The sequence below is a fragment of the Heterodontus francisci genome, chromosome 18, assembly GCF_036365525.1.
Source record: "Heterodontus francisci isolate sHetFra1 chromosome 18, sHetFra1.hap1, whole genome shotgun sequence".
NCBI classification, from domain to species: Eukaryota; Metazoa; Chordata; class Chondrichthyes; order Heterodontiformes; family Heterodontidae; genus Heterodontus; species Heterodontus francisci.
In genome coordinates this window covers 13,455,645-13,469,138 of record NC_090388.1, presented here as the reverse complement: position 1 = coordinate 13,469,138, position 13,494 = coordinate 13,455,645, and the positions used below count along the sequence as shown (strand labels likewise).

The window sequence follows — 13,494 nt, the reverse complement described above, 5'->3', positions numbered from 1 at the left end:
TTAAAACACACCTGACACAAGGAAAATTTGATGTTCATTGATTTTGTTTTAGACATTTAATAATTGGTTCCAAAATTGACACTCAGCTGGCATCAATATAGAAATTGTTATAACCGGCCAAAATGGGACACTAAAGCCAAGTTCACTGGACCTTTCCCTAGATGTTCCATCATTTTTCAAGCCTACAGAAGTACTTTGGACACATGGGAAATATTAAGTTTACAATCCATTGGAATACCCAGCTGTACAGTTGGTGATGCTTAAGTTCCACCCTCCCAACCAAATGTCAAGATAAAAATATAACCTTTTCTGTAAGTGACATGTATTACATCTTGAAAAATTGTACTAAATTTTAGGAGGTCTCGTGAAAGCTTAAATGCGTGGGGAGTTCAAAGAAAACTATTTACAGTTATCTACAGACAAGTGCAGAAACAAAATGACTGTACTGCAACACTGCAGCAGTTTTCAAAGTTTCCCTGCCTAAGGCATGTCACAATGACTTACAAATCCTTGCCAATCATCCCACCGCACATCATTTCAGAAAGTTTTAATTCATCATAAATGTACCATTGCACACAATGATTCAGTAGCATACATCAAGCCTGAATGGTAATCCAGCCTTTTCAGTTAAAGCCTTGATACATTATAGGCTGTTTCCACTTTGAAATCACTTACATGATGCAGTATGTTGTGTTTTTCCAGACTTTTTCTAGCATGCCCGAAGGGGAGGGCAGGAAAAAAAAACAATTGGCTGAAGATGCTTATTTAAACCATTAAATGTCAAGAAAAAATACAATATACCAATAGGATTTTCAAAAATGCCAACAGTGCTTGTGCTGAAAGAACATTTGCTATTTTCCTAGGGAAAAAAAAGATCTGCTCACATCTGACCAAGTTTAAGCTAATATCTAAGGACAAACACAGATAGACTAAGGTTATGATGCATTTGATTTAATCCATTTGATGGGTTGACAAAATACTCTGTTGCATCTCATTACACATGGATGTTTTCTTCCACTTAACATTTCACCCTTACTCATTTGTGAAAAAAATCTTTATGTAGTTCATTTCCCAGAAACTGAGAAACTAGATTCTGAAACAATCATTGAAAAATCTGTGTAAATATTTTGGGGCTTCACTGGGAAAGGGGCCATAACTATTACAATACTTCAGAATTTTTTTTTTTTTTTTTAGTAGTGTTATCTATTTGGCTACAAGTATTAGCTTTTTATCTACAATATTTAACAAGTAAATCACAGGCATATTTAGTACAGTTTCAATAGAAACACCCTTTTCCTGAAAATACAGTAGTATTTGAGGGATTAGTTTCTCTGCATCATGTGTCAGGAAGCCGTCTACCTACAAACAAAAGTATCTACAAACCTTGTAAACAGAACGGCGTCATTTAGAACATAAATAATTCAAAATATTAACAGCCAAGTAGCAGAAATTAAAGTATCAATAAGCCAGGGCCAAAAAACACCATCCAGAAATCAAGAAAAACTAAATGTTCAGCTCACACACTGCTCAGGACAATTCTTAAAGTTGATTTTTCATACTCTGTAACAGAACAAATCCTCAAAGCAAGTCACTTTTATACCAGGTTTGTGTGTCAGAGTTCCAAAAGCACCCTTAGTCTGGCAGAAAGCTTAGAAGTATCTACATTCTTGCTGTGTCTTCTGCTGAAGTCCAGGACAAGAATATCTTGTCAAATCACAGAGTGTAAAAAGGACCCAATATTCTTTTCTTCTTGTAGCTCACTAGCCTAGTGTGTTAACATTCTGCTTATACTAGAGAGAAGTTTCCAGACTATGTAGTGGGCTCCCTGGGGTTGAAGAGGTAGCAGACTTGCTTGTGTCGGTTGTAAGATGGATCCCACTGTCAACAGCATTGTTGTTTTCATTGAGAGATAGTCTAGGTGAGGAATCACGTTTTGTTGGTGGCTCGTCTTCACCTTCACTTTCATCAATAAGAGGGATGTGAGTGTCAGAATCTTCTATTCTAAATTCTGGATGGGTCATAAAGTTGTGGATCGAGCTGCGAGATTCTGGTTTCTCTAATCCTTCATACAAGGAACTACGGAATGCATTCACCACTCTGAGCTGTAAGAAAAATATGCACAGCGTCAGTTGTTTGACAAAGTAACATGGAGAGCTCTGATCATGTTATGATTAAGCTGCATTGAGTTGAAATCCACAGTTACATAGCAACACACGTGAAATCTGTATCGTGCAGAATGCAGTGGAAGCTTGAAGAACTGGAAAAAATTTGTAAAATGTTTTAGAACAGTAAATAAATCTAGAAACAAAGCATGTCACCTTGGTGTAAGCATTTAAGCTGATGTACCATAAAATACAAATAAAGCAGTTAATGCGGCAATACATACCAGCTCCAAAGATTCATGAACCTCACTTTCTCGAAGATCAAAAATGCTTAAAAATGCAAAATAAGAGCTACAAAACAGGATCACCTCATGCGTGGGATTAGGATGCCACTGACTATGGATAAAAAGCCAAGCCTAAGATAAACATAGCATTAAAAGGAGACATGCGAAAATCCTAAGTAGCGACCTGTGTAAATGTTCAAGTATATGCCTAATGCTATTTGCACAAAATTTAAACCAGGCCAACATTTTGTTGAATTGTAAGATGGGGTGGTGGGACAGGTGGGGGGGGTTCAGAAAGAGTTTAAACCAGGCCAACAGATATGCACACAGACTTTTTAGAAAAAGGCATTTCATGCAGAATATGTGATTCACTTCTCATTTTAACACCAGATTTACTGTTTGAATTCTGATAGTGGGCATACTGCTGAGGAAAACAAAATCCAACAATTTCCATTTATATGGCAGTTTTAATGACAAAAATCCTAAAGGAGGTTATGTTTTCCTTCAGGGCCAGATAGTCATCATCTGCTACTCCTGACATCTTAGTGAGATCATCTACAGGGCCAGGAGAATGGAAATTATTTTTAAAATAGGAAGAAGAAACAATGATTGCATGAACATTGAATTCAAATATGTTTGTATAAACAGTCAAACATGTGACAATCCTGGATTATTCCATCAAGTATAAAGGCAGCGAGGTTGGTAGAGATAATATTTCAAGCAAAGCTCCCTCTATTCATTCCTGACACTGCATCTTAAGCCTATAAGATCTTCTCCTACATCGCAACACTCCCAGTTTCCTTTGTGGCCCCTCAGATTGCCAGTTTACCAAACTAGGGCAAGTATGCGTTATGTGCTCAGATGCACTAGAAACTAGGTTTGAAACTATAGATTAAAACCAGAAATCTGGCAGCCAGGATGGGTTCTGGATTCCAATCCAGGCTTCAGTTATGTGAACTGAAAGGATATGTTCAGTCTGTTTCATTTTTAGAGCTAGCCTAAATATTTTGATTCACGAGTTCTATACAGCAACCTCAAACAGCCTTTTCTTTCTAACAATAAGCACTTAATTTATTAAAAACAAAATTTAGGTGGTGAAAAGTCACAAGATTGACTACATTCCAAGATACCCTCAGGATGGTTGTCAGTTACACAAGTCAAGTGCAATTCCACTGAACATTAACAGTTTGCATCTTCCTGGGACACAATACTCAACTGATGCACAATAATGGAATACTGTAATACAAACAAGCTAGGGCAGAAGAAACACAAGCAGCCAGACACCTTAAAGGTCAATGAACTCCAAAGATAGGGTTGATCTGATTTAGCTTTGAGGTTCTGCAGTACCAGAGATCCAAAAAATGTGTATAATGCATGTTGTTATGACCTTATTGTCCCTTTGATCTGTGGATTTTGCTGGTTTGTGCAATGTGTTTCACTATAATGCTCATGAGATTTAATAACTCAGGCACATAAGGTAAGGAAAAGACTAGTGGACTTGAGTTTCATAACAGACATGTCAAATGCTATTAAAAAAAGGTGCTCACGAAAATGTTCAATTTTACAGCCCTCTTGCTGCTGTAACAGAAATGTGTAGACCTAGAAAGAGAAAGCATGTAACATCCACAGTCCAGCTTTCTGAATCAGATATAATTTAGTTCAAGAGATAAAAACCTGAAGAGTTAATGACAAGAACAATGTATTATGGATTTGTCAAAAAAATGGCACTTTGTACATTGCAGAGATGGAAGAATCTCTAAATATGGGCTTATACTCAAACATTTACACAAGCACTTTTGAATCTTAATCTGAAGAAACTTAACTATATTGAAATTTGACAGGTACAGACTTTCAGCATTCATAGGTTTTTTCTGCAAGTTTCACGAGTTCTCTAGCCTTCAAAAAAAATAAAACTTGAAGACTTGGTGACCACATTTTAAGAAAAGCTGCATGAACAGACTTAAACAAATGGAGTTTGGAGGGTACTAAGGGAGAAAATGAGAAACGTTAGGCATGTGGTTCAGGAAATGTTAATGTCATGCACTAAGAAACAAACTCACACCCCACAGTAGTAGAAGCAGTAGTGGCAGCAGTAAACACTACATGTGTAGGGGTAGAAACATTTGTTACATCATGGTGCTGGCTGGCGATGGAAGGTTGCCGCCTTAGAGCTCCCTGAAAGGAAGTTCCAGTCTGGAAAGCATTCACTACATCCATCTGCAAGGAACCAGAGATTGTGACAGCTTGTTCAGAGAGAGAGAGAGAAAGAAAAAGTATGAGAGAAAAACCATCCGATCTATAATACACAAGAGCAGAAATTATAACTAAAAGGCAAGAGTCTTTAGGATAGCAGTAGAGTTACAGTTAATAAAAAGCAAAGTAGTCTGGGGCAGTCCTGGCACAGGCCTTTTCTTCCATTATTTAAAAAAAAAGTGGTTAAGTACTGAATTTATACCTGAGTCTGTATTCTGTTCAGACCTCTGAACCACAAGATCTGACCATGGCGCAATTCTCTCTCTGCATGGTCAATTTCTTCAATATCCTCTTCCAATTCTTCCTCTGGAATCTCTTCCTTTTGTGTGCCAAGACCAGCTTCTTTGAGAAACTTTAAATGGCTTGTTGGAATTGTAGCAATCACCTGTAACAGAGACACTTCTGTTTCAAGTGGACTACTCAACTTTGCCTAAACGCCACATGTACACCATTTGACTCAACTTAAAATTCATATGCTGTAGAATTTTAGACAACAGCTTATTCAGAAAATCCTACAAATCTCAAGTTAATTTAATTTGTAGTTTAAACATTTTATATAAACCAGCTGTAAATTTGACCTTTATTTTCGCTAAAATTGTTACATGCAACATTCTCTTCATTTCCTCTGCCATTATCCTCTTTGTAAAAAAAAAAGTTTCCTTACTCGATTTGAAGATTTGCATACCAAGTTGGTTGGATATAAAATCTGGAGATTTGACATATTACCTGCTTCCAACTTTACAATTCATGCAATTGAAACGTGCACTCCCTCTACTACTGGCACACAGTGGTAGCAGTGTGCATCATCTACAGGATATACTGCAGCAACTCGCCAAGGCTGCTTTGACAGCAACTTCCAATTGCACAACCTTTACTACCTAGAAGGACAGCAGCAGCAAACACATGGGACCACCACCTGCAAGTTCCCCAAAGTCACACACCATCCTGACTTGGGAAATATAATAGTCAGTGTCACTGGGTCAAAACCTGGAACTCCCTCCCTAACAGACTATGGATGTATCTACACAACATGGACAGCCCACCACCACATTCTCAACGGCAATTAGAGATGAACAATAAATGCTGACCTTGTCCCATCCCATGAATGAATTTTAAAAAAAAGTGTACAACAAACTTTGGAAAGTACTGAACACTAGATAACATTCACAGAACCATCACTTTGGTAAGATTGTACAGTGATTTCCAATTGAACATCTATTATAAAATTGGCAGTTTAATATTTGGCAATTTCACTGGACCAATTTGTAACAAAGTTTGTCACAACTTGCTTTGTTCCAAGATATACTCTTGCAAATGGCTGTTAATCTGGTGAGCATCAGAATCTTTAATGGTTAGGAACATAGGAGTAGGAGTAGACCATTCAGCCCATGGAGCCTGCTCTGCCATTCAATGCGATCATGGCTGATCACCACTTCAATGTCTTTTTCCCCACACTATCCCCATATCCCTTTATGTAATTGGTATTTAGAAATCTGTCAATCTCTGCTTTAAACACACTCAATGACAGCTTCTACAGCCCTCTGGGGGTAGAGAATTCCAAAGATTCACAACCCTCCGAGTAAAGAACTTTCTCATCCCGGTCCGAAGTAGCTTTCCTCTTATTTTGAAATTGTGTCCCCTGGTTCTAGACCCCCCCAACCAGGGGAAACATCTTAGCTGCATCTGTCTATCCCTTTAAGTGTTTTGTAGGTTTCAATGAGATCACCTCTCATTCTTCGAAACTCTAGAGAATACAGGCCCAGTTTCCCCAATCTCTCTTCATAGGACAGTCCCGCCATCCTGGGAACAAGTCACTTAACACTTAATCAATGCAAAGTATTAAGACTGAAGTTACTATCATTACAAATCCAATAATATTGAAATAATTAGCTTCAGAACACTAGAGCAATAAAAATTCATAAAATAGATGTCCAGGCCTTGTAAAGTGGCCTGTGCTAGGCTTAGTGAAATTAAGACTCAAACGAGCAAAGCTTAGACAAAGTGCATTAACAGTTCTAACACAAGTCTAGCCCAAACTTTCCATACTTACAAAGCAAATTAGTGCCTCTTCTACTCAGTTTTGCTTTGCAAAAGGCAAGACAAGGACAAGGAACGATGATGCCTCAAATGCTATAAACATTAACTATTTCCCCATTGGTAACTGGCTTATGCCAACATACTAATGAGGAGAAGGCCACTCAAGCCTGTTCCACCATTCAGTAAATTCATGGTTGAACTGATTTCTCCACTTCACCCTCTTGCTGATCAAGAATCTATCTACCTCTGCCTTAAAAATATTCAAAGACTCTGCTTCCACCACCTTCTGAGGAAGAGAGTTCCAAAGACTCACGACCCTCTGAGAAAAATAAATTCTCAGCTGTCTTAAATGGGCGACCTCTTATTTTTAAACAGTGACCCCTGGTTCTAGATTCTCCCACAAGGAAGAACATCCTTTCCACAACCATCCTGTCAGACCCCTCAGGATTTTGTATGTTTCAATCAAGTCATCTCTTACTCTAAATTTCAGTGGATACAAGCCTAGCCTGGCCAATCTTTCCTCATAAGATAGCCCGCCCATTCCACCAGTCTAGTAAACCTTCTTTGAACTGCTTCCAACGCATTTACATCTTTCCTTAAATAAGGAGGCCAATACTGCACATAGTACTCCAGATGTGATCTGCATACTAAATATAATTTGTCTGCAAAATAACCTGTTCACTTACTAAATGCAAAGCAACTCTTCAGGACAAAGATGCTTACCTGGCCCCAGAGTAACGTTCCCATTCCTAAAAAAATACACCATAACCACTGATCAATTGTTAGCTTAGTGCAGCTAAATGGCTTTCCACCAAATTGAATAATAATGATCTGGAAAAAAAAAATTGATTTAAAATGTTGAGACTGCAACCAAAAGAAAACCAGTCCAATACTTAAAGTCAAATGCTACATAAAAGGATTAGCTGGTCAAAATTGTCACTTACCTGTATCAAAAATGTTCCCAGTACAATGCTACAAAATATTAGATTGTTGAAAATGCCATCAAAAACGTTCCTTTCACCATGAATTTTGCGAGCATTCACTTCGTTAAACAACTGCATCATGACAAATGTATTAAATACAATTGTGTAGTGTTCTGAAGGGGGGGAATGAAGAGGGGCATTCCGTCCACTGTCAATATCAAATATTTTTTCACCTGAATCAATTAAAAAGTTACATTTGAAAAAGTTTCAAGACCAGGTTACTCCAGTATGAATATAAAATGGTTAGAAATTACTATTTGCAAAACTCAGTCAAGAAATCATTTAGCTTTGAGGAATCTCCCCCACCTCAATCTAAATCTGCATTAAATTCCAATGTGAGATGCAGTTTGGTTATAATCAAAGACATGCAGCTTTCCTTTTGTTCTGTCCTCAAATGATTATTGGTCACAGCAACTAAGTTTACCCTGAATGAACTGCAATCAGTGATTCCCACAGCACATTCCGTTTTCAATCAAATGGAATGAAGAGTAAATAAGCATCATCATTCATCCTGGGCTCGCTGTTTCTCCTACAGCGCCAGTTACTGTTATCTACTTCTCTTCCCACAATCTCAGCATCTCCAAATCCTCCTGAATTTGTTCAGTGCTCATTTACCATTATTCCCATTTTGTTGTCATTTGGGAAATTTAGACTCCTTTGAGCCAACTCCCATTCCACTCAAAAAGGTAGAGGCCATTTGGCCTACCATTGCTCACTAATGTACAGTTTTAAACGGTCAACATTTCTGTTGTGTTTAATGAAATACTTTGTACATAGACATTTGATATTTACACATTTGAGCAAACATTTTTAAAAAGTTTCCCAAGCTAGTGTAAATTAGATGAAACTTCAATCTACATGAATCAAAGTGTGCTGAAATTATGGCACTGGATCCCTATCCCCATATCCCTCAGTGCCCAAACATCTGTTGATTGCAGTCTTGAATATACTCAATGACGAGCAACCACAGCCCTGAGGCAGAGAATTCCAAAATGTCACAGCCCTGAGTGAAGAAATTTCCCATCTCCATCCTAAATGAGTGACCCCTTATCCTGAGTCTATGACCCCCCTAGTTCTAGGCTCTTCAAATGGGGGAACAGCCTCTCAGCATCTATCCTATCAAGCCCTCTTAATCTTTTATGGTTCAATGAGATCAACTCATTCTTCTAAACTCGAGAATATAGGCCCATTCTACTCGAGCTCTCCTCATAGGACTGCACTCTTATCCCCTGAATCAATCTGGTGAACCTTTGTAGCAGCTCCTCTAAGACAAGTATATCCTTCCTTGCATATGGAGACAAGACTGTACAAAGTACTCCAGGTATGGTCTCAAAGCCCTATATAAATACATAACTTCTTTACTCTTAGTCTTTATTGCAAAGAGGTTGGAGTTTAACATACTACTTGTCTTCCTAATTGGTTACTGTATGTGCATGTTAACTTTGTTTCAAATTCCCTTTGCATACCAACATTTATCAGTCTTGCCCAATATTCTGCTTTTCTGTTCTTCCTAAAATGGATAATTTCACATTTCCCCACATTATACTCCATCTGCTACCTTCTTGCCCACATCCTTTTGCAGCCTGTGTCCTCTTCTCAGCTTACTTTTCCATCTAGCTTTGGATCAGAAAACATGGATGCGTTACACTTGACCCCTCATCTAAGTCATTGACAGATTGTAAATAATTGAGGCCCAAGCACTGATCCATGCAGCACTCCATTAGTTACTAGCTAGCAACTTGATTCCTACTGCTTTCTATCCCTTAAATCCTCAATTGATGCTAATGTATTACTCCTCGCCCATGAGCCCTAATCTTATAACAACCTCTTGTTTGACACCTTATCGAATGCCTTCTGAAAAAACAAATACTACATTCATAGGTGCCCCCCTTAACTAACCTGCTAGTTACTCCCTCAAGATAACTCAAAAATGATTTCCCTTTTGTAAAAATGTTGGCTCTGCTGAAATCATGATTCTTCCCCCCCCCACCGCCAAGTGCCCTGTTACCACATCCATGATAGTTGCTACTAGCAAATACTTTACCACTGATATCATGTTAATTAGCCTATAGTTCAGTTTTCTCTTTTCTCCTTTCTTAAATAGCAAGGTTGCACCTGTTACCTTCCAGTCTACCTGGACCTTTCGAGAATCAAGGAATTCTGAAAGATCCAAACCAATACATCCATTATCTCTGCAGAGTCACTTCTGAAAACACTGGTGTAAGTCATCAGGCCCAGGGGATTTATCAGCTTTTAGTCCCATCAAGTCCAATCTCAGCACCAACCAAGCATTTATTTCTTAGCAGAAGTATTTAAGTTACTGATTTTTAAAAAAGCTTAGATGTTAAGTATAAACCAAGCTTAAAAGATTGCATTATTTGCAATCCCAAATATTTTTCCAACCAAAACCCTAAATCTACTTAAGTGTAAACCAGACTGACATTTAACTGTTCATTAAAAAAAAACCTAATGCAGTTTTAAACCCTCCGCTTACCAGCAAACAAGAGTGTAAAAACAACAACAAGTTGGTAGACGGCATGACCCAAGATATTCTTCATCATAGTACGAGAAATCAGTGGTTTATTTCTGCCATAAGGTTTCCGTAGCAGAAGCGCTTCTGTGGGCGGTTCAGTGGCCAAAGCAAGTGATGCAAATGTGTCCATGATCAGGTTTACCCAAAGCATTTGCACAGCCTTCAATGGAGAATCCTAAAATCCAAAGTTTTTAAACATTTAAAAATCATACTTCAACCAGTTTAATTCAAGTTAGGTAAACAATAGAATGCCAAGAAGCAACTTTTATTTACATGCAGTTTCTACAAACATTTCTCAGTTCTGCATTAAAGTGATGAGCTAATTTACATAAAAATGAAAAAAGTTAGCTTCTATAGCTATGAATATCCAGTGAGCAAACTCACAGGATCAGGCTATCTTGTGGTATGTCGTACTTCACATCTGAAGTATTAAAGTGTTCCCATTTCAAATGTTATGTTAATATGATGCTCAAAACTCCTCCACCCCCAGAAATCCATTTGCACGTACACTTCACCTTAAAAACGGGGGAAGGATGATTATAGTATGGAGAGGGTGCTTCTACTTCAACAAACTTCATATATATCCAGGAAAATTGTGATAAAGCACTGGACATTTTCACTGGTCAAAACTGTAAAATGTTTTTTTTTTTTAAGAAGTCAAGTTTGGTGAAAGACTATACATTTCCCCATGTGGCAGCTTTGCAGATTCTCAAACATTAAACTGGTCAAGGAAAGTGGCTTTTGAGCAAAGTAATTGATTAGCTTAACCAGATTTCTTACTATGCAGTAATGGAAGATATAATTAATCATGTAAAAATACCTCAGAAGGGCTTGTCTAATGCTCGAGTTTAATCACAAAGTTTGCAGATTTCAAGACTATCAAAGTAGTAAATGGCAGTGTATGAAGGTGAATACACCATCTAAACAAGTAAATTCATGATAATGCATTATAGAATGAATCCTAGTCTTGGAATACATTCTGTAGTTGTCTTAGAATCTTTGAAAATGTCCACAAGTTTTTCCATTAATTTTCTTCATCATAGGATGTCTCAGTTACATGGACGATCCCTACTCAAGGACCTGGATGGTCAGTAGCCAAGCCATCAAGATTTGTCCATTCAGTGGAGACCAAAAAATCAGCAAGACATCAAGATCAGCTTGGTAAGAGCATAATGTCCAAAAGATGTAAAACATCCACAGACAGCATAACACCAGATTAACCACCATGCACAGCTCAGATACAAAAGGATGAATAGGAATGGAAGTAGAATTATATAGAAATGTGTTCCTAGAAATGGGACAGATTCAGGTGCACTTGCCTTTGGATCAAAACTTGTACCCCATGGATGTATTTTTTGTTAGGGCTCTGAGAATGCTAGTTCATCTGTACATTGACATTATGCAGGAAGAGTCATTGAGTTAGCAGATTCAAAAGGATGACATCTCTAAAGGGAAACTACTGCAATGGTTGGGGCTATTAAGTGCAAATTCAAGCTTGTAGCTTTACCATTTCCACTCAAGCGATCTTTAGTCTAGACTTTGGCAATTTTTAAGTTCAGCCGTGGAAACAAAACCAATACTTAGAATTATAGAATGCTTTTGGCATCTTGAGTCTGTGCCAGCTCTCTGCAAGAGCAACTCAGCTGGTCCCACTCTCCTGCCCTTTCCCCATAGCTCTGCAAATTCTCAGGTGCTTATCCAATTTCCTTTTGAAAGCCTTGGGTGAATTTACCTCAACCACATTCAGGCAGTGCATTTCAGATCCTAATCACTCACTGCATAAAAAAAAAAGAGATTTTCACATTGCCATTAGTTCTTTTACCAATCACAAATCAGTGTCTCCTGGTTCTTGACCCTTCCCCCAATCAGAATAGTTTCTTTCCATCTACTGTGTCTAATCGCTCATGATTTGAGCATCCCCATCCAATTTCCTCTCAACTTTCTCCGTTCCAAGGAGAACCCCAGCTTCTCCAATCTATCCCCATAACTGAAGTCCCTCATCCCTGGAACCATTCTTTTAATCTTTTCTGCACCCTCTCTAAAACCATCACATCCTTCCTGAAGTGCCCAGAATTGGACAATATTTCAATTGAGGTTAAACCAGTGTTTTATCAAGATTCATCATAAGCTCCTTGCTTTTGTATTCTATCCCGGTTTATAAAGCCCAGGATCCCAATGAGGGTTTGTCAGGGTTTTGAACCCAGTACCACATGCACATTTCAATAACCAACCCCAAAGTGAGAAGCATAGCCCTAGACCAATCAGCCAGCTGCCAAATACCAAACTGGAAAACCCCATATATTAAATTCTGCTGATTCACACTGCTGGACGAGTCCTCCACATTAGCATTAATGTTAAGAGGCAATCTCAGAGTTTTAGCCCTATAACCATTTACCTTCATGACTTTAGTAAACTCAAAGGGGGCCATTTCCATTAAAGGAACAGGTCATTTGAGGGGCATGGGAGTGAAGAGGAGGTAGACAGAGGGGAGAAACAAAGGTAGGTGAGAAAAGTTCTGTTATCCTCTGACTAGGTCAAACAATTACTTTTGGCAAAGGCAAGGGTGGCTGATTCATTCCAGTGACACTTTCAGGTTTGGCCCAATTGTAAGGCAAAAAATATACAGGTATAAGTGCACAGCACCCACAACTGTAACTCATTCTCTAAAGACAAGGAACCACTCTAAACTGTCAATAATGTAGCCATATCCTAGTCAGTAAACTGATCTCTATGAACCTACTCAGACAAATAGACTGGGAAAGTCAATATGCATGAAAGATGTTAAACGAACACACTCCAAGCATCTCGATTGCCGATTTTGAGAAGGATAATTTCCAAAAAAAAGCAGAACACCAATGGAATTATTGCAATCTTGCCATCAGAAACTTTATGCTTTTCCAAAAGTCATTATAGAATTGCCCCAGACAGCATGTATAAAGATTTGCCAGGATGATGCTGGGTATTAGAAACTATAGTTGGGAGGAGAGACTCCAATACGCATACTATTACTAAAACAGAAGACAGATTTTAAAATGTTGAGGCAAAAGGAAAAATTTCTTCTAATTAGGTACTCTCTGATCAGGGGTCATGAATTCACAATAGTCAGTGAGGGGTATAAGAAATTTCTTTATGCAGAGAACTGCTGGAAGGATTTGCCAAAGTGAGTGGTTGAGACTGAGACCACTGTACTTTAAAAGGAAAAGTAAACATTCAGATCAGAAGAGAACAGAACTGGCAAGCAGGACAGTGAAAAAGTGTTTTGGACTACTCGAGCAAATAGTTGGTTCAGAAGCAATGGACTG

At 38.3% G+C, this 13,494-nt stretch overlaps 1 protein-coding gene across 6 annotated transcripts in view; it reads right to left on the bottom strand.

The window, feature by feature from the left end:
* Window positions 1-532: 532 nt before the first annotated feature.
* LOC137379451 (plasma membrane calcium-transporting ATPase 1-like) overlaps window positions 533-13,494 on the bottom strand; it is a 124,641-nt gene continuing 111,679 nt past the window's right edge. For 5 of the 6 annotated variants that reach the window (XM_068050284.1, XM_068050282.1, XM_068050286.1 and 2 more), the window contains exons 17-21: window positions 10,154-10,367; window positions 7,621-7,832; window positions 7,400-7,507; window positions 4,842-5,024; window positions 533-2,102 (exon numbers count right to left, since the gene is read on the bottom strand). In XM_068050284.1, the coding sequence (XP_067906385.1) occupies window positions 1,791-2,102; window positions 4,842-5,024; window positions 7,400-7,507; window positions 7,621-7,832; window positions 10,154-10,367 (1,029 nt within the window). In that variant the 3' untranslated portion in view covers window positions 533-1,790. Of the gene's footprint in view, window positions 2,103-4,489; window positions 4,604-4,841; window positions 5,025-7,399; window positions 7,508-7,620; window positions 7,833-10,153; window positions 10,368-13,494 lie in introns of all 6 variants that reach the window. The other variant, XM_068050287.1, reaches the window with a different exon arrangement.